This window comes from Ochotona princeps, chromosome 17 (genome assembly GCF_030435755.1).
Source record: "Ochotona princeps isolate mOchPri1 chromosome 17, mOchPri1.hap1, whole genome shotgun sequence".
NCBI classification, from domain to species: Eukaryota; Metazoa; Chordata; class Mammalia; order Lagomorpha; family Ochotonidae; genus Ochotona; species Ochotona princeps.
In genome coordinates this window covers 12,791,466-12,810,410 of record NC_080848.1, presented here as the reverse complement: position 1 = coordinate 12,810,410, position 18,945 = coordinate 12,791,466, and the positions used below count along the sequence as shown (strand labels likewise).

The window sequence follows — 18,945 nt, the reverse complement described above, 5'->3', positions numbered from 1 at the left end:
GAGTGACAACAGCAAGATGATAACGCAGGAGTCTTGGCTTTAGTCCTCTGTACTGAAATACCAATTTTTCAACTATCTATACATAAGAATGCTTTTATAAAGATCCCAGAACTTGGATGGTAAAGCCAAAGTACTCCTTCAAACGTAGAAACTAAGATGAGTCACATTAGAGGGGTAAATCTACCTTACCTGTCTTATATGTTGGTACAGTGTCACATCAAGAGGACTGCCTCTAGACCTTTGATTTCCCCCAAATGAAAAGAGAACCCAAGGTGAACATTTAGCTTCCTCAGTATTCTGAGGTAATTTCAAGAAGATGGGTGCTACTAGAGAATTGGCTGGGCGTGTGTGTGTGTGTGTGTGTGTGCGCTTATCCTCTCCTAGTTCAGTTTCAGAACCCTTAACTATGTGCATCTTTGCCTGGTGCCTTTTCAAGGAGGAGAGATTGATGTGAAGAATGTTCTGGAAAACAGGAGAATAGAGCCAACACCTAAAGAAAGCCTGGAGTCTTTAAACGTTTTGCCAGTTGGTGGTAAGGTTTTCCAATACCAATGTAATATGGAAGGGAAGATAGTTTCTTACATTTTTGTGAGAATGATCCTGATTGCTTCATACCTAACTTTTGCTTGATAGTAAACTTAAAAAAGGAAAAGCTTTCCAAAAATATTTAAAATGAATTTTAATAGCGCCAATTTAAGGTGAAAATCTCACCATGTTTTGTAATAGTTTTGGAATAATCTTCATCAGTCACTAATCCCAATGTCAGGAAAATGAATCGCCTGTTCTTGCTTTGAAAACTAGTAGTAAGGCATCTATAAGATTAAACTGAGAAGTAGGAGAAGATGATCTCAATGTATGTAATAAGGGGGAAACAGAGAAATTAGTGATAGGCCTGATAAAATTAGTGTGTAGCCAAAAAGGAGATATAAAGACTCCATAAATAACTTTTGCCAGTCTATAATTTCATTGTTTAAGATGAAACTATAAATTCTTCAGGGCAAATAATGATGAGTGTCATTCTGAAATTGTAACTTTTGAAATAAGTTTATGAATCTCTACATCTGTTCTTCTGACCTGATTTGTATCTTTTTTTTTTTTTTTTTTTTTTTTAAAGATTTTATTATTATTGGAAAGCCGGATATACACAGAGGAGGAGAGACAGAGAGGAAGATCTTCCATCCGATGTTTCACTCCCCAAGTGAGCCGCAACGGGCCGGTACGCGCCAATCCGAAGCCGGGACCAGGAACCTCTTCCGGGTCTCCCACGCGGGTGCAGGGTCCCAAAGCCTTGGGCCGTCCTCTCCTGCTTTCCCAGGCCACAAGCAGGGAGCTGGATGGGAAGTGGAGCTGCCGGGATTAGAACCGGCGCCCATATGGGATCCCGGGGCTTTCAAGGCGAGGACTTTAGCCGCTAGGCCATGCCGCCGGGCCCGATTTGTATCTTTTTAAACAGCAAATGCAAAGCTCTATCAAAAGAAGTTAAAGGATGGTGTGAAATCCCTTAAAGGTGTGTGAAATGATAGGAAAAAGTAGATGAATATGAGAGCATCATGTTTTGAATTTATCCACTTTCTAATTACTAAATTGCAATTTCTGCTATCATTGCCTGTATTCTGATGTCATGTATATGCTCTTATATTTGAATGAGTTTTAGGAGTTGATCTTGTACATTTGATTGCAGATGATGGTCTTATTGGGATGATTTTTCTTTTTACTCTTAGCAGGGAAGGTAATAATCAAATACTGTATCGTTAAGAATAAATTGTAGAAATAAAAAGCTGATCAAAAAGTTTAGTAAGACTTGATATATGTTTTAGAGTTGGGAAAATGAAAGCAAATTCAATTTGTTAGAGATCTTAGATTTGTTTTCCTCTTGCTATAAACTGTTAGATAATTGTTCAACCTGCTGGCTAATAAATCCAGACCAGAGGAAGATGTTCTGGTTCTAGCTCTGCATGAATATTTTTGGTGCACTTGAATAGATTTCATTAACCTTAGTCCTTGCACATTGCAGTGATCGTAGTGCTCTGGTAGTAACAACCTTCAGCAATATTTGGAAGTAAGATTTTGATAATATATTCCACATCTTTCTTTTTCCAAAGGAGGGATTGTTGATGTTAGTAACCTGGACACTGTTTGGCAAAACGTGAAGAGGAAACTCAGAGAAGATAAAGTCAATGATTTTAAGAAGAGCATGCCAGTTGGTGGTAAGGAATGAAGATTGATTTAAATTGTTCTGAACCTCTGAGAATTGGGGCTGCTCTATAGGAATCTTTAAAGTACTTCCAGTACAACATTATTCAGTGGATGGTTTGTAGTAGGTAGGCCTTCCACAAATTTGACTTGTGGATTATATTTGCATTAAGGTTGCCTTATATCGGAGAACATGATATTTTTCCTTTTGGGGTTGGTGTATGTCACTGAGCATAATGGTTGCTAGATTGGGACAATTTTTTTTTTTTTTGCAAATGGTAGAATTTCATTCTTTTTACTGGCAAGGTAAACATGCATATACATATATTTAGAGGAACTGTATAACGGAGACAAGTATACCACAAAGTGAAGGTAGACTGCATGTACACCTCTACTTCTGAATAAAAGATGGACTCCCAATGAAACTGTTAAATATATCTCAACACTGAATGCTGGACCTTCTACCATTTTCCATACCTACAGTGTCAGAATACAATTAAATACACGATGATGGACTTGTGACTGTTGTTTAGGACTAAACTATTGTAAAATAAAGGGGAAATCAGTGGAGGGGGAGAGGAGATGGGGAGAATGGAAGGGGAAATTTCTGAGACTAAGGAATTTCTCTTTACTTGAAAATAAAAATTAGGGTCCAGTGGTGTGGCCTAGTGGCTAAAGTCTTCGCCTTGAATGCCCTGGGGTCCCATATGGGCGCCGGTTCTAATCCTGGCAGCTCCACTTCTCATCCAGCTCCCTGCTTGTGGCCTGGAAAAGCAGTAGAGGATGACCCAAAACCTTGGGACCCTGCACCTTAGGCTCGGTGCAGCACCGGTCGTTGCTTTTCCTTTTTTAAGTTTACTATCAAGTAAAAAAGAAAATAAAAATGACAGCACATTGTAGTCCAATGATAAACGGTAGCTGAAGTAAGTGAGGAAGAACTCCATGTTTCTTTTTTTTTTAAGATTTATTTATTTTATTACAAAGTCAGATATACAGAGAGGAGGAGAGACAGAGAGGAAGATCTTCCATCCGATGACTGACTCCCCAAGTGAGCCGCAATGGGCCGGTGCTGCACCAATCTGATGCCGGGAACCAGGAACCTCTTCCAGGTCTCCCACACGAGTGCAGAGTCCCAAGACTTTGGGCCGTCCTCAACTGCTTTCCCACACTTCACTGGACTTTAGTCTTCAAGTGAAACTTATCTGTAATGCACAGTAATTCATAGCTTGATGTCTTATCTTTATTCACTTTCATTTTTATTCCTCTCCTTTTCCTAAGGTGGAATCCTTGATGTCACTAAACAGGACACTGTTTCGCAAGACATGGGAATGCAACTTTCAGAAATGGAAAGTAAAGATTTAATGGAGAAACTGCCTGTTGATGGTGAGCATGTAAATCCATGAGCTACTCAAGATAACCTGAGAAAACGGGCATCTGTATAATCACCCCTGGAAAAGCATGATTGTCATTAAAGAATCATTCATAAAAACTGAAAGAACAAACTCAGAAAGGAAAAGAGGTGATAGCTTTCCTTGTCATTTTAATGAAGTATGTCAGTAACTGCCTTAATTTTAAAACCAAAAGAATGCTGACAGATAGGACTATTGTTAGGATCACTTAAAAGTGTGTGAAAATACACAAATTGGAGGAGAGATCTTTCTGGAAGGACGTGAACATGGTAAAATAAGAATGATAACAACAGGTTGAAGATGGGAGAGTTTTAGCATGAGAGATACATTTCATAGCAATATGTGATATTGCTCCTCATTTCTCAGAATTAAAGGTTGTGAAAATTCATGCCATATTGTGTGGAATCCTTCCTGATTAATAATATCCTACTTCCTGAATCAGATCCCTTGATCCAAGGGCTGTATTATCAGGTCTTGATCTGGCAATGATCTAGAAACAAATACTACACTACAGATAAAACTAACTTTATTGCTGAGCTGTAGTGGATTAAAAAAAACATTGTTCTAAATGAAAGAAGTCATTCACAAAATACCACATAATGCATGATTTCGTTTATGTGAAATGATCCAAAAACACAAGTATATTTTGCATACTAATGTTTTCATTTGAATTTTAGGAATTATATCTTCCTATGGTGAATTGACATTTCACAATTTCTGGCATTTTCCCTGACACAGGGAAATGGGCTAATGTGGGAGTTAGGGATTGAAGACTACTTGTGTTAGGTTTCTTTCTGGGGTAGTGAAAATAATCTGAAATTCGATTGTGGAAATGGTTACACTTACCAAAAACATTTGCCTGTGGGTGAAGTGTATCTCAATAAATTTGTAAAAAAAAAATTATGGAAACAAAAATTAGAAATTAGAAATTAGAAAATTAGAAACAAAATTTTCCCTTTTCACTCTTTGTTCTCTATAGATGCCTATTAAAAACCAGAAAATTATTAGTAAATTATTTTTCAGTAATCCGTATTCACCAAGATCATTATGTTTTTGAAAACTTTAGTTTTTGAAAGCCAGAGTATAAGGTGGGGCAGGGGTAGAAAGAGAGGGAGGAATAGATGGAGGAGAGAGAAAGGGGGGGAAGAGAGAGAGAGAGAGAGAGAGAGAGAGAGGAAAAGAGAGATTTTCAGCCTGCTAATTCAGTATCCAGATGGTTGTTATGGCCAGGGCCAGGCCAGGCCAGACTGAAGCCAGGAGGCAAGAACTTCACCTGAGTCTCCCGTGTAGGTGGCAGGGGTCCAAACACTGGGGCCATCTTCCACTGTCTTCTCAGACCATTGGCAGGAAGCTGGATGAGAAGTAGAGCAGCAAGGACATGAACTGGCACCCATGTGTCTTACAATAATCCTTTGATATCAGATATCTGTTTAAATATTTGTCATGAGAAATCAGGAACAGTCAAGAATATTTTCTGTACTTGAAATGTTGTAGCATTTTTCAAATAATAAAGTAAAAGAAAGTAAATATGGAATCCCAATTTTCTGAGTTGTTTATGTTCGTGTTCTTTAAAAGTTGAGTATATGTATATAATCTATACACAATCTTTTTCATTTTCTCAAGTTTGATCAGATTGATTTTTATCTCCTGATATAAAAGAAGAAAGAAATTTTGTCTCAATCTCAAAATGATGGCTCAATGGCTAAATCCTCAACATACAGATACCAGGATCCCATATAGGCCCTGGTTTGTGTATGGCTGCTCCACTTCCTATCCGGCTCCCTCCTGTTGGCTGGCCCAAAGCCTTGGATCCTTGCATCCATGTGGGAGACCTGGAAGAAGTTCCTGGCTCCTGGCTTTGGATCAGCTCAGCTCTGGCTATTGTGGCCATCTGGGGAGTGAACCAGCGGATGGAAATCTTTCTATCTCTCTTTCAGCCCATTGATTTGATCTGCCTTTCCAATAAAAATAAACTTTAAAAAGAAGACAATTTTTGATTCAGGGAAAACTCGGGAATTATTACTTAAAACTAATTACATCAGAAGGCAGTATCTAAAGCCATGTACAAATGTTAATATGCAGTACATATGAATTGCAAATACAACTTTGTGCTTAATATAATAAATAGTTTAGAGTTTTCAAAGGCATAAGATAATGAAATAGAACCCAAGGACAACATTGATTTAATTTTATATCTGAGTCTTGACTGTTGGAAGTTCATCTTAGTATAGTTTAATAAATCAAAATTTTGGAAGTCAATTTAAATTCTTTGGTTCAAGGTAGGGAGAGGTAAGTATGAGATACGTATGAACATTGCTTGATTTTTAAAATTCATCTTTTTAATGGATGCAGATATCATATCTGCATTTGATTTATATTTTCCTTAATAGTTAATGGGAAATATAAAATGACAAAGTTGATGAATGAAGTTAAAAATTTCACTGGTGAGTAGAAAGTTACTATATAATTGTTTTAATTTAAAAATACTTTCTCAACATTTTTCCATCCTAAATTTGCTTCTAAAATCCTGTGATATATTTACTTGAACATTTTAAATTTAATACATATAATTCAAGTCTGTATTTTGGTAAGAAATCTGACAGAATATTTAATAAATCAATAATATGATTTTACTTCACCAATATTCAAATATGCCTTGCCAGATATTTGCATATGCCTTGTCATCACAGGCATATGTGAAGGGAAAGTTGCTAATCACAATATTTCATATACAACTAAGTTACCAGTTAAGTTTCTGTTATTCTAATTTGTTTACACTAATTAAGTTTCCATTATTCTTGATGGCAAATTACTTGCTCACAAATTCACAACCAAAAGATTGTTCCTTTTATAAAGTCAAGGGATGAGATTTTGTGATTCCCTCATAATTCTGTGTAGTCATGTGTGTTTCTGCTTGTTCATTACTTCAAGGTGAAAGTAACACAGTACAGATGATACATTTTTCATTCTTTAGAATCATTAGAGATCCTCAAAGTGGTCAAGCACTAATGTTCCTATGTTTTGAAAGGCAAAGAAGTTGATGCCAATGATCTGCTACACGTTCTGGGAGACATGGGAATAGAGCTCACTGAGAGCGAATGTGCGAAGCTACAGCAAAACGTACCCACGAATGGTGAGCCAAACACATGCTGGTGGCCTTCCCAGGGAGCTCAACGCCATTGTGAGCATGTTTATAATGTGTCTTCAGCTACTTCTTCTAGGAGTGATGGAGTGACAAGGAAAGGGTCAGCTCGCTCTCATGCAGGGTTAATGTGGGAGTCACCAAACTCTAGCTGTGTCTCAGAGCTGATGCAGATGTAACCATGTTAGCCATCAGGTTACTGAGTCCTAACTGAGATGAAGGGAAGAGCAAGAGACCATTACAAGAAAGGGGAAGAAGGAAAAGAGACAGGCAGGAGTGGAGATAATTTGTGAATAAAGTCTTCCCCAGCACCTCCCTCGGATGTCAAACACGGTGTACATTTTTCTGCCTAGTCAAGGCAGCTTTTCTTTTAAAAGCTAATTGTTATCTGACGACTTTAATATAGGATTCCCAAAGAGTGGAATTTTACAAAACGTCTTACTGGAATTGCCCAGTTGTATCACAGCTGTGTGACCATCCACATTCCTTGTTTTTGTTTTCTCATATAAACCATGTCTTTTCTTACAGCTTCTGGGAAGGTGTATCAGAAGAGATTGTTGGAGGGTGTGAAGGCTATGAAAGGTATGCAAAAAGCATGATTGATAGAAAAACCTTCTGAATTAATACATGCGTTTTTCCACTATGTTTTAGTTGTATTTCCATTCCTGTACTATCATTTCTTATTTTGTTGCATTTGTTATATAATGCTTTCACAAAAGTTCTTGTTTTTTTGCCATTTCAAGGTGTTCTTTCATTACTGAATATTCTACATAGCAAAGTCAAAGAATCGTTTAAACTGTAATTATATAAAAAATATAATGCAGAGAACAGTAGTTATTTGTTCTCAAAATTTGCCTATTACACCAAGAATTTTAGAAGTAATCTTTAATATAATTGCATTTCAATAATCTAGAATCTTCTATTTTCTATAATATAATTTTTCCCAAAGTTAGTTAACAATCAAAAGTGTAGTAATTGAAAAGGATTGTGGTCAAACTTTGTCCTAGCCATATCACTCCTGATAATCAGAGAAGATAAGGACACAGAAAAGCAGAGAGGAATGGTTACAGGTTCCACTTCTTAGTTCATGGTGATGAAGTCTTTTGCAGGTAAGAATGGGACTTATTCCCCACCTTTGGAAGAATTAGAGTCAGCAATAATCCTTGAAGAAGTTTGTGGTGAATTGGCTGTCTTCTACTTTCTATTATTTCGATCAACACTTTTAGCGTTCTTTTTATATGTAGCGGTTAGGTAGAACATTAATCGTCAGAACTCCAGCCATGACTCTTTCCTTTGTACCTGAGTATTCATAGTATCTGGCTCCAGCACCATGCTGTAGTAGGTCAGCTTAGAGTCTCCCTGTGAATACTGTGGGGAAAATCCTACCATTGGTATGAAGATTTTTAAAATTTCACTTTTGACATATATTTATTAGTTAATGCTGTGAATACATTTATTAGTTAATGCTAAGAGAATACCACATCATTCTTGAACTTCAGAACATTTTTGTGTTGTTCTTACTATGAGGTAATATGCTGAGCTAGCCATATATGCCTACTCAATAATATAAATAGCTTGTATATGTATGTATATTTGTTTTTAATATTGTGAAATACATGTAAAAACTATTACTGAATATATCGATATTTTGATATTATTAATTCTGCTTCATGAGACTTTTTGTTTCTTTCCTAAGGTGGAATGGTTAAAATCAATAACCTAGACACTGTTCTGGAAAACCTGGGAATTCAACTCACAGAGAAGGAATGTGAAAATCTGATCGAAAATCTGCCAATTAGTGGTAAGAATTGTAGATAAGACTAAGTCTTAAGTGCAACTTGCAGTTATGGACTTCTGTAAGGAAATAAATCTTAATGAGTTAGTGATGCTTCATATGCTAAACAATGGCATCTTTCAAAGATAAAAGAAAAGCAAATCCTACAGAGCCTTTGTTAGTTTGGGTGCTAAAAGAAAAAACTATATAAAGCAGTTCAAACGGTTTGTTTGAAAATTAATGGATTCACAAATTCAGAATCACTCAGAACCAGAAAAGCAGAGATCATGAGTATCATACTTGTGTAGGCTGAATGCAGAAATAATTACTTTATTGGTTACAGACAGTAACTTAAGTTCAATTTCTTTCCTTGACTCTTAGCTCTAATTTCCTGCCAGTACAGATCTTGGTAGGCACTGGTGATGACTCCAATGGCTGGGTGCCTGCCACAGCTGTGGGAGAACTGAATGGTATTCTTGCATCATCCAGGAGCCAGGGCTGGCAGAGGAGTGGTGGAGGCAGTGCAAGCTTACTCTGCTAGTCCTAGCCTTGGAGACAGTGCCAGAGGCCTTGTCCAGAACTGGGTTTTCCCATGGTGGGTGTGGTACTGTTTCAGGCATAAGGTCTGGATTTATCTTCCTCTAATTCCCCCAGGTGAAGCATCTCTCTTTCCATGATGAGCTCTTTGGTGCTGAAGAGAGTTGACTCAGTCAACTGTTTCTTTCATGCCTTCTTCATTGTATATTTTGTTATTATACTAAAACCAGGCACTGAAATCTTATTCCTAGCTACTTCACTTCTGTGACGATGATTTTGTGTGTAAGTGGCTATTCCAGTTGGTGTCTCCTTGGGGAGACAGTTTCTGGAATATCTTAGCTACCATCCTGCTCAGTTCTGTGAGAATTTTGATTCTTGAAATCTTAATGAGCTACAAGTTAAACAAGTCTTAAATTTTCCAATGAGCAAACAGGCTCATATAGAAATAAAGATTTAGTCCTAAGCATATTTCCTCTTGTGTCTTTCAACTTCCCTGTCACCTCTATTCCAGACACATATCTTTCACATTCCAGTCATATATGTGTCTTAGATAATTATTCACTATGCTAGTGTAAGTTAGTATTATCTGTATTTTTAAAAGCTCATCTAGAAATACACTGAGCCCTGTGGAATAGACACTTTGGTTTATGAAATAATTCCTCGAGTCTTTAAAAAAAGATTTATTTATTTTAAGGGTGAAATGAAAGAAAGGGATAGAGAAAAAAAGAGAGAGAGAAGGAAGAGGAGGAAGTATGGTGAGAGACTGCTTTTCCATCGTCTGATTCACTCCGCAGGAACTCTGTGTGGGTCTTCCACGTGGGTAGCAGGAACCTCGGTGCTAGGGTCATCATCTATTGTCTTCCAGGCACATTATCAAAAGGCTGGACAAGAATTGTGAATGACTATCCTTTGATTATAACATAGGGGGAAATAGTAGGGGGAGGAGGAGAGTGGAAAGGAAAATGACTGAGTCTAAGGAACTATGTCACACACAAAAAAAAATGTAAAAAAGAAGCTGAGGAGCCAGAACTCCAATCTGCACTCTGATACAGGATGCAGGCATCTCACATGGTGATTTAACTCACGAAGCCACAATGCTGATCCCCTCTTAAGTCTCTTAATTAATGGATTCTCTGTTTAGCTTTTTGTTTAGCTTATGGATTTGACCTTATGGTTTATGACAAACTTCTTATGTGCAACTAAGTGAAGTTGAACAAAATCAGAAGAAAACTGATCTTAGGGGCTTAATGCTCTCTATTTGACATCGTGAAATTATTCACAAGTTTTTCTTTGAATTTGTGTTTCCTAAGTGAAGTGTGACAGAGCAATAGAAATAAATAAATATTAAGACTTAGGAAAGTAATTTTCTGGGCCAGTGTGGTGGTATAGTAGGTCACAACCTGCGACACTGGAATTCCTTATGGGTACTGGTTTGAATCACAGCTACTCTCTTCTAATTCAGCTCCTTGTTAGTGACCTGGGAGAGCAGTGATCGACGGCCCAAGTACTCCGTCTGCACCATTCATGTGGGCGAGCCGGATGAAGCTGCTGGCTCTTCATCCTTGCCCAGCACTGGGCCTTGTGGCCATCAAGTGGCTGAAAGAATTCCTCTTTTGTCTCTCTCCTCCTCCCCCCCTTCTCTCTCTCTTTTTCCCTATAACCTTTTCAAAAATTTTTTTTTCTTAGACAGGTTCCCACCTACCACAGAATGGATTCTTGTTATCATTGTATGAGTTTTTTGGTTAATTATATTAAATTGTGAGGGGATTCTATTTAATAGCTTGTCTATATTTTTACAATATTCTTTTCCTAATTATAATTTTTGTTACAGCTAGTGAAAAGGTTGATCTGAGTAAATTGCTGGAAGCAGTGGAGATTGTCACAGGTTAGTTAAAAGTTACAATACATTGAATATCTTCATTTTTATACTAAATTTTATTTTATATAGCACCAGTGTTTTCATTGCTTTTTATTCTTTACTTTAGAATATCTGTATGTTAATACTATTTCAGTGCTGTGTTCTGATGGAAAGTTTCTTTTGGGGACATTTGCCAATAATAGTAACAATTCTTGACTTTGATTACCAAAAGTTAAGGTAGCACAGTAAGTGATATGACCAACTCTCATAAGAGTAAATTTCTTGAGGTTTCTTTCTTTTAAAATTTAACTTTACAAAACAAAAGTTGTGAAGTGGTAACTATAGTAAGTTCATTTATACACCGCATCTAATTTCCCTTATTAGCATCTCATATTAGTGTATTTGTCACAGTTAATGACACACTGAGCTCCCAATATTGTTTTTATCCGAACTCCCTGCATCCCTGCTCGCCCTTGATATCAGCGTTCTGTGCTCAGATGTGGTTACTTATTGCTCTGCAGTATTTGTCTTACTGCGCTGGCTTCTTTCACTCAACATGATGTCCTCCAGTTGCATTCACTTTCCTGCAAATAATTGGAATTGATTGTCTGTTATAGCTGAATTTATTCCCTTTGAATGTGTTTTCTGAATTGTCTGTGTATGTCTGACCATTGACCGGAAACACTGCCCATTCTTCCCGGGGCCAGTTGTGGCCCTGGTCGGGGAAGGGCTCAACGCCGGAAGACCAGTCTGCAGATTTTAAGTTGGGCTCCTTTCTGCAGCCAGGGTGGCAGGAATGTCCTTCATGGCAGCGACCGAATGAAAGCGCTGAAAAAGAAATCAGCTTGTGTTTTAAACTCTAAGTCCTGCGCTCAGGACTGGGTGTATTTGTGAGCCGTGGACCGGGCAGCGGTCCTTGCAACGCTGCTGGATGAGTCCTGGGCACAGTTCTTCATTCCACAGCCGTGGAAGTCATTGGATTCACATTCTTTCCTAAAACCTATTAACAAATAAAGCCTTTGGGGCCCAGAAAAAAAGAGTAAATAAAAACAAGCGCATTTATTAGAAGATGAAACTATTTCTCCCACTTCTACCAGCCTCCTTTAATATTTATAGGTTTTAAATCTGTAAATATTAAAAAAGTTTTCTAATTAAACTTTAGCTGCTTGTGCCAAAGAGTTTAGAAACGACTACTAAAACTGGGAATCTTAACAAATAGAAACAAAACATCCAGTTTACTCATAATTCTCTTATTTTTCCAAGGAGAATCTATTAATGTTAATAACCTTGATTCAGTTGTGGAAAACATGGGATGGAAGCTTACAGAAGAAGAAATTAAGGATTTGAAATGCAGTCTGCCCACTAATCGTGAGTATCTAAAATATTTTTGTCTAAAAAGTACACAATTTCTATACAAACATCAATTCTAAGTGCTTTTTAGGCAGGCATTTTTTTAAGGCTTAGAATAATTCAGAGTACAACAAATAATTTTGTCATGATACAATTTATATAAGTTCATGATGTAATTGATGTCACTTTTAATTCTAAGCAAAGATTGGAGTTCACTCAAGTCTACTAATAAATTGGGAAAAGTTGAGGAAAAGAAGATGTAAGACAGAAGAGAGTGAAATATAATGAAATAAAATTGGAGAAAAAATATATAGAGGAGATCCAAAATGGCTGACTAGGGTATAGCCATACTAACCAGCTGCTCCAGGCTATGAAAGAACAAAGAGCTACTTTTTTAGAAGTCAATCTGGCAATAACCTTCCAGCCAAGAAGTGATAGAAAATAATGACGGCCCCATGGGGCAAGGAGCGTATGGTCCGAGATGTTACTTGTAGTCAGCCACATGGTACAGATGGCTGGTTGCCATCCCACCACCTCCTCGGTGTCAAAGTGCTGCCACACCCAGCTGCTCGCATGGTTAGCTGAGAGGGAATTCCATCTCTACTTACCCCGGAAGGCTGACAGGGTATGGAACAGGGAAGCTGCATTGCTCTCCTTGCCTCCTCCTTCCCTGTCCACAAAGATCCCCATATTCACCATCAGAAAGTCTTGCAGCATGCCTCTGTTCTGCTCCCACCACCAGGGCCAGGAGTGCAGCAAAGGGCAGATCCCCTGCATTCTGCAATTGTGAGAGTTTGGCAGCTTTAGCTGTGGAGCTACACTCATGCACTCCATGTGAGCAAGATAATTTACCTTATCTTCTGGAGACCTGGGAGGTGACCTCACTACACCATGTGGTGCCAGGACTATAACAATGTGTTCTGAATTTTTTTGTTCCTCTAGAATCTTCCCTTTGGCCATGGGGGGGTGCGGAGAACCCATGTGTAGTCCACTTCTCTAGGCTCATGTCCTACACAGTAAACTCTCTGGTGTACCTTATAGTCACACTGCAGGATTGAAATAGGGTTCATTTCCTATCCTCTAGTGCCAGAAGTTGAATTGTTGGCCTTATAGGCCACAGTACTAGTTGGACTCTAAAAGCGTGACCCGAGGAGGGGAGCATTCATATCGCATAGGCTCCAATATCACTCAGGCTTACCAGTGGTACAGGGGACAGTCATTCATGTTTCTTCAGCACAAACAACATTCAGCATGGAGGCTGACACGAAACTCTGTAGGCTGGGGATACACACCCAGTCTGGTCCTTGACCATCTCCGAGCCTCAGTTCTATCCCTAGGAACTGTGGCAGACTGGACCACTCTGCCACTTATGGACATAGATGACATTAAGACAAAAGAAACCATTTAGAGTTTATACTCCTGAGCTAATCTAGAATCAAAGCCAAAGCAATAAGCCAAGTGAGGCGCTTCATTCCAACTAAACCATTAACTCTTTTTTTTTAAAGATTTATTCATTTTATTACAGCCAGATATACACAGAGGAGGAGAGACAGAGAGGAAGATCTTCCGTCCGATGATTCACTCCCCAAGTGAGCTGCAACGGCCGGTGCGCGCCGATCTGATGCCGGGAACCAGGAACCTCTTCCGGGTCTCCCATGCAGGTGCAGTGTCCCAATGCATTGGGCCGTCCTCAACTGCCTTCCCAGGCCACAAGCAGGGAGCTGGATGGGAAGTGGAGCTGCCGGGATTAGAACCAGCGCCCATATGGGATCCCGGGGCATTCAAGGCAAGGACTTTAGCTGCTAGGCCATGCCGCCGGGCCTGCCATAAACTCTTTAAAATAAAAACTACCCCATAAAGAATAGGGGATGAGTGCACCAGATGGGCTGATGTCAATGTAGGGACACAGAACACATGAACAAGTAAGGTAGCATTATGTCTCCAATCAATCAATCAATCAATCAATCATAACCTTAGAGAATTACATCCTGAACTGAATGATTCAAAATAATGGTCATAAAAAAACTCCATAGATGCAAGGGAATATAGATGGACAGATTAAAGAAGCAAGAAAACTAATGAATGACATGAATGAAAATATTACTTGAAAGCACTACTTTATTTAGGGCTCTGCAGAATCAGTTTATCTTCATTTGTGCCTATTTGTATAGCTTTATGTTGATGTTGCATTAACTATGTAAATTTATTAAATTGTTAAAGTTCTACGCTTTTAAGAGCATTAAAACTATAACATCTAAAATATATTTAAAAAAAAAGAAAATATTACTAAGACAGAACTCAGTAAAAGGAGCCAAATAGAGGGGTCAGTGTGATGACCCAAATGAACTGGCTAATCTACCGCCCCAAGAGCCAGCATCCCATATGGCCACCAGTTCATTTCCTGGCTGCTCCGCTTCCTATCCAGCTCCCTGCTTGTGGCCTGGGAAAGCAGTGGGGGGTGGTCCAAAGCCTTCGGACGCTGCACCTGTGTAGGAAGTCTGGAAGAAGTTCCTTGTTCTTGGCAGTGGACCAGCTCAGCTCTGGGTGTAGCATCCATTTGTAGAATGAACCAGCAGATGGAAGATCTTTTTGTCTTTCCTTCTGTTTGTAAATTTGCCTTTCCAATAAAAATAAATAAATCTTTTAAAAATGAAAATAAAAACGGACAAAACCTTTTTCTGCACTGGCTGGTGCACATAAGCATCAGGTCCTCCCCAGGTGAGGTTTCTGGGCAGACTCCCCAACTAGATTGCTGGTCTCAGACCCTGGCCATGCAGAAAAATCACAGGATGTGTGTTCTGAGCTTGGAATGCCTGTTTTGGGATTTGGCCTTCTCGTTTGTTGATGCCTGTGCAGTGGACAGCATGCCCTGATGCACACAGGGTATGTGGCATCCAGCTCTTCTAGGCCAGCATAGGATGTGGAGTGCCATGTCAGAGTACGGAAAGCAGAACAGGTTGGGTAATTCTCCTGGCTAAGCCTTGCAGCATGTTCCTGGGTCTATGGATGCAGTAAGGTGGACTTTGTCAACCAACAGACCTTGGACAGATTTTCTCAACCTTGGAGCAATGAAACCAACCACTTCTCAGAACTGTCAAAACCATGAAGTAACACCCTCAGAAACACTCTCCCCCACATCGGCGTCTTTAGGGTGTCATCAAAGGACTGCCCCCATCCCTGGGTGCTGATGTAGTTTGACAGCAAGGAGCTGTCTCCTCCCCTGCAGAAGCAAGGAAAAAAAATGTCCCACCTACTTTCCTCCATACCTGACCCTCCACACTCTAATCAGTGGCCCACATGGGCATGCATGTAAAAAATACTATGCGTGTAAACTCAACTATGTAAACAATAGTAAAAAGAAATTTTTAAAAACTTTAAAAAAGAAACATTATTGAATAGTATATATCAAAATTAAATCATATTGTTGTAATTTGGTCCAAAATTTTTGAGAATCTTAGTGCTAAAAGTAGATCTTTGGATATATCTTTTGAATTTTATTCCTTGACTAGTTATGGTTGATTTTCTATGGAAGACTCAAATAACAATTTACATTGATGAAATTATTAAAATTTTTATATTGTATTTCTTTAATTCATTCCCAGGAAGAGGGTATAAGTAGAGAAAGTTATTGAAATAAATGTTTATAAAATCTTCTCCACATTAAACGTCCAAGTGTCACAATTTGTTTTCATGATTTACATTTTTTTCTTACAGTAGATGGGAAAGTTGAAATGAGAGAATTGTTTGATGCATTGAAACTTTTTACGGGTTAGGAGAAGATACTGTATTAACATAATGTTCAATTTCTATGTCATAGCATAATTTTAATTATTTAGCTTTTAACATTTTCTAGTAGAACACATTTTCTAGTAGAACACATCCTATAATTTTCTTCTACATGTAGCACTTAAATGTCTATAAGCTTCTAGCAACGCGAACTTTCTAGAGTTTTTATATAAGCATGTCATTCTCTGTAACATTATTAATACGTTCTCAAATCAGAATAGATCAAGTAACAATACTTTTTATTGTCAGTATGATAAAAAATAATATAATACATAAAAATAAAACTGTTTAATGTTCTCCAGTTTATTATTTATTCATGAATTGAATCTGATTTTTAACCAGTTAGTCACATAGAATTTATTCTCTTTGACTCATTTTCATATTAGGAAGTCATATTTTGCAACATTTTAAATGAACAAGTAAATTTGCTATGTCACTTCTGTTGCTTCTGTATAGATATCTATGTTTTATCTAAAACTACCTCAAGATAAGAAGAAATGTATTATTACATGATTGTTTGAAATAAGTAATATATAAATTTACTGAATAATAACATTTCATATTTTTCAAAGGAGAAAAGATTGATGTGCGAGATCTACCTGATGTTCTGAGCAATGTGGGCATTGAGCTAACAGACAAAGAACAAATGAAGCTGCTGAAGAATCTGCCAGTTGATGGTGAGCCTTCTGGAAACTTCTGTTTTATGGAGCTACAGGAAGAGGGTATTTTTGTGCTTTCTGCTCAGAGTCTTTAGAAATGTAAAACAATTAGAAAAAATAAATTTTTCTTTGTATAGATACTCTTTAATTTCTTTAACCCCACGCCATTGGTGACTAAGGCCAAGGTTTCAATGTCATATCCTCCAACCAATGGTAAAATTATACTAAAAAAGGAAATGAAGGGAAAATGATGAAGTCATTTTTAGAATTAGGTGGAAAGAATAAAAAAAACAAGCAAAGTAGCATCAGCATAACAGAATCTACTAGTAGTTGTCTTCGTTGTTCAAAACTGTGTACCTCCTCACTTGATGGTTCTCTTACTCATTTCTCAAATTAGAGGATAAGATGATACTAATAAATAATAAAATTGTTCCTTAAGTTATGAAATGTATATATCTTTTATGAGCATATGTAACATGTTCTGTTTGACATAGTATGTTTTGCATTTCAGCTTCTGGGGAGATCTACAGGAATAGATTGTTGAGTGGTGTGAAGTCTTTCAAGGGTGAGTAACAATTTAAGATTTAAAGCTTTAAGTAATATTATTAAATAATATACTCTCTATGAATTGATTTTACAATTTAGGTCTTTCGTTTTATGTTTACTTTCCTATGTGCTGTCCTAAAATCCTTATAAAAGGCCTCATAATCTGTTAAACTTTACAAAACTTATCCCTCAAAGTGTAACTTGAATTCTAAGTAATTAGAAAAAAACCTGAAGACATTGTTAGGTAGCTATTTTAGGAGTGAAAAAAGAGGCAAAGACAACTAAAAATACTTCCTGCCTGTTTTCAGAAAGGGTAGATATTGTTTTCTAATAGAATTAAATCCATTAAATAAGATTCATTGTTATTATTCCTTTTTTTTAAAGATTTATTTATTTTTATTACAAAGTCAGATATACAGAGAGGAGGAGAGACAGAGAGGAAGATCTTCTGTCCGATGATTCACTCCCCAAGTGAGTGCAACGGGCCGGTGCTGCGCCAATCCGAAGCCAGGAACCTGGAACCTCCTCTAGGTCTCCCACATGGGTGCAGTGTCCCAAAGGTTTGGTCCGTCCTTGATTGCTTTCCCAGGCCACAAGCAGGGAGCTGGATGGGAAGTGGAGCTGCCAGGATTAGAACCGGTACCCATATGGGATCCCGGGGCGTTCAAGGTGAGGATTTTAGCCGCTAGGCCACGCTGCCGGGCCCCATTATTATTATTCTTAAACAGAACATATTTTAGGTGAAGTCACCTTAAAATTTGCAATCCAAGGTATCCTTGTAGCTAAGGCATTTTCTTTCTTTCTTTTTTTCTTTATTCTGTCCCTTTTCCTAGTACTTGAGGGAGGAAAGAGGATAGAGGAGAGAGAGGACAGATGGGAGAGAGAGAAGAAAAGAAGGAAGAGGACAGGGGAGGGAAAAGAGGGGAAGAGAAGACAGGAAGGGGAGGGGAAGGGAGAGGGGAGGGCAGGAAAGAAGACAGGAAATAGGAGATGACAGAGATAGAGAAGAAAGAAGAGGACAGGGTGGGGAGGAAGGAGGGGGAAGGGAGGGGCGGGAAGGGGAGAGGAGGGGAGAGGAGAAGAGAGGAAGGGGGAAGGGGAAGGAGGGGGTAAAGTGAGGGGAAGAGAGGAGAGGGAAGTGAAGGGAAGGGGGGAGGAAAGGAGAGGAGAGGAAAAAGGGGAGGGAAGAGAAAGGGAGGGGGGACACCAGGAGAATGGAGTCAGGGTAATGAAGAAAAAGTTGACACGTGTCGAAAGAAGTTTTCTGCCACACAGGAAATGTCTCCTAGCGTTCACAGGCCTCTAAGACAGCAAAATTATTTTGTGGAGAAACTCATGTGGAAGTTGTGTTGAAGCTGCTCATGTTATTTCCCATTTTGTAATCGACTCTGTATTTTTGTCAACTAAATTAAATGTCATTTTTAAAAAATGGGGCTCTGATTGCAAGAAATGTGATTTTTCACTCCTCCTGTAGTTCCTTCCATCTATCCCAGGAGACACACCTACGGTCTTCAGTTCTGACTCCTGTTTTGTACCTTTTAAAGTGTATCTCTCTCTCCATGTACTCACAACTCAACTCTTACTTCATCTTCTCAGTGTTTATAGTTAAGTCATCTTTGATATCATAACAGCTAGTTAATAAACATATATTCATTGCCATTAAACACATAGTTTGCTAATGAAAAAATAAT

The 18,945-nt window shown here is 38.3% G+C and overlaps 1 protein-coding gene across 1 annotated transcript in view; it reads left to right on the top strand.

Moving 5' to 3' along the window:
- The window catches only part of EFCAB13 (EF-hand calcium binding domain 13), a 126,666-nt gene that overhangs the window by 57,797 nt on the left and 49,924 nt on the right, over positions 1-18,945 (top strand). The window contains exons 21-32 of the mRNA XM_058675798.1: positions 437-532; positions 1,454-1,507; positions 2,103-2,207; positions 3,472-3,576; positions 5,993-6,046; positions 6,631-6,735; positions 7,273-7,326; positions 8,441-8,545; positions 10,887-10,940; positions 12,177-12,281; positions 16,622-16,771; positions 17,220-17,273. Of these exons, the coding sequence (XP_058531781.1) occupies positions 437-532; positions 1,454-1,507; positions 2,103-2,207; positions 3,472-3,576; positions 5,993-6,046; positions 6,631-6,735; positions 7,273-7,326; positions 8,441-8,545; positions 10,887-10,940; positions 12,177-12,281; positions 16,622-16,771; positions 17,220-17,273 (1,041 nt within the window). The remainder of the gene's footprint in view (positions 1-436; positions 533-1,453; positions 1,508-2,102; positions 2,208-3,471; positions 3,577-5,992; positions 6,047-6,630; positions 6,736-7,272; positions 7,327-8,440; positions 8,546-10,886; positions 10,941-12,176; positions 12,282-16,621; positions 16,772-17,219; positions 17,274-18,945) is intronic.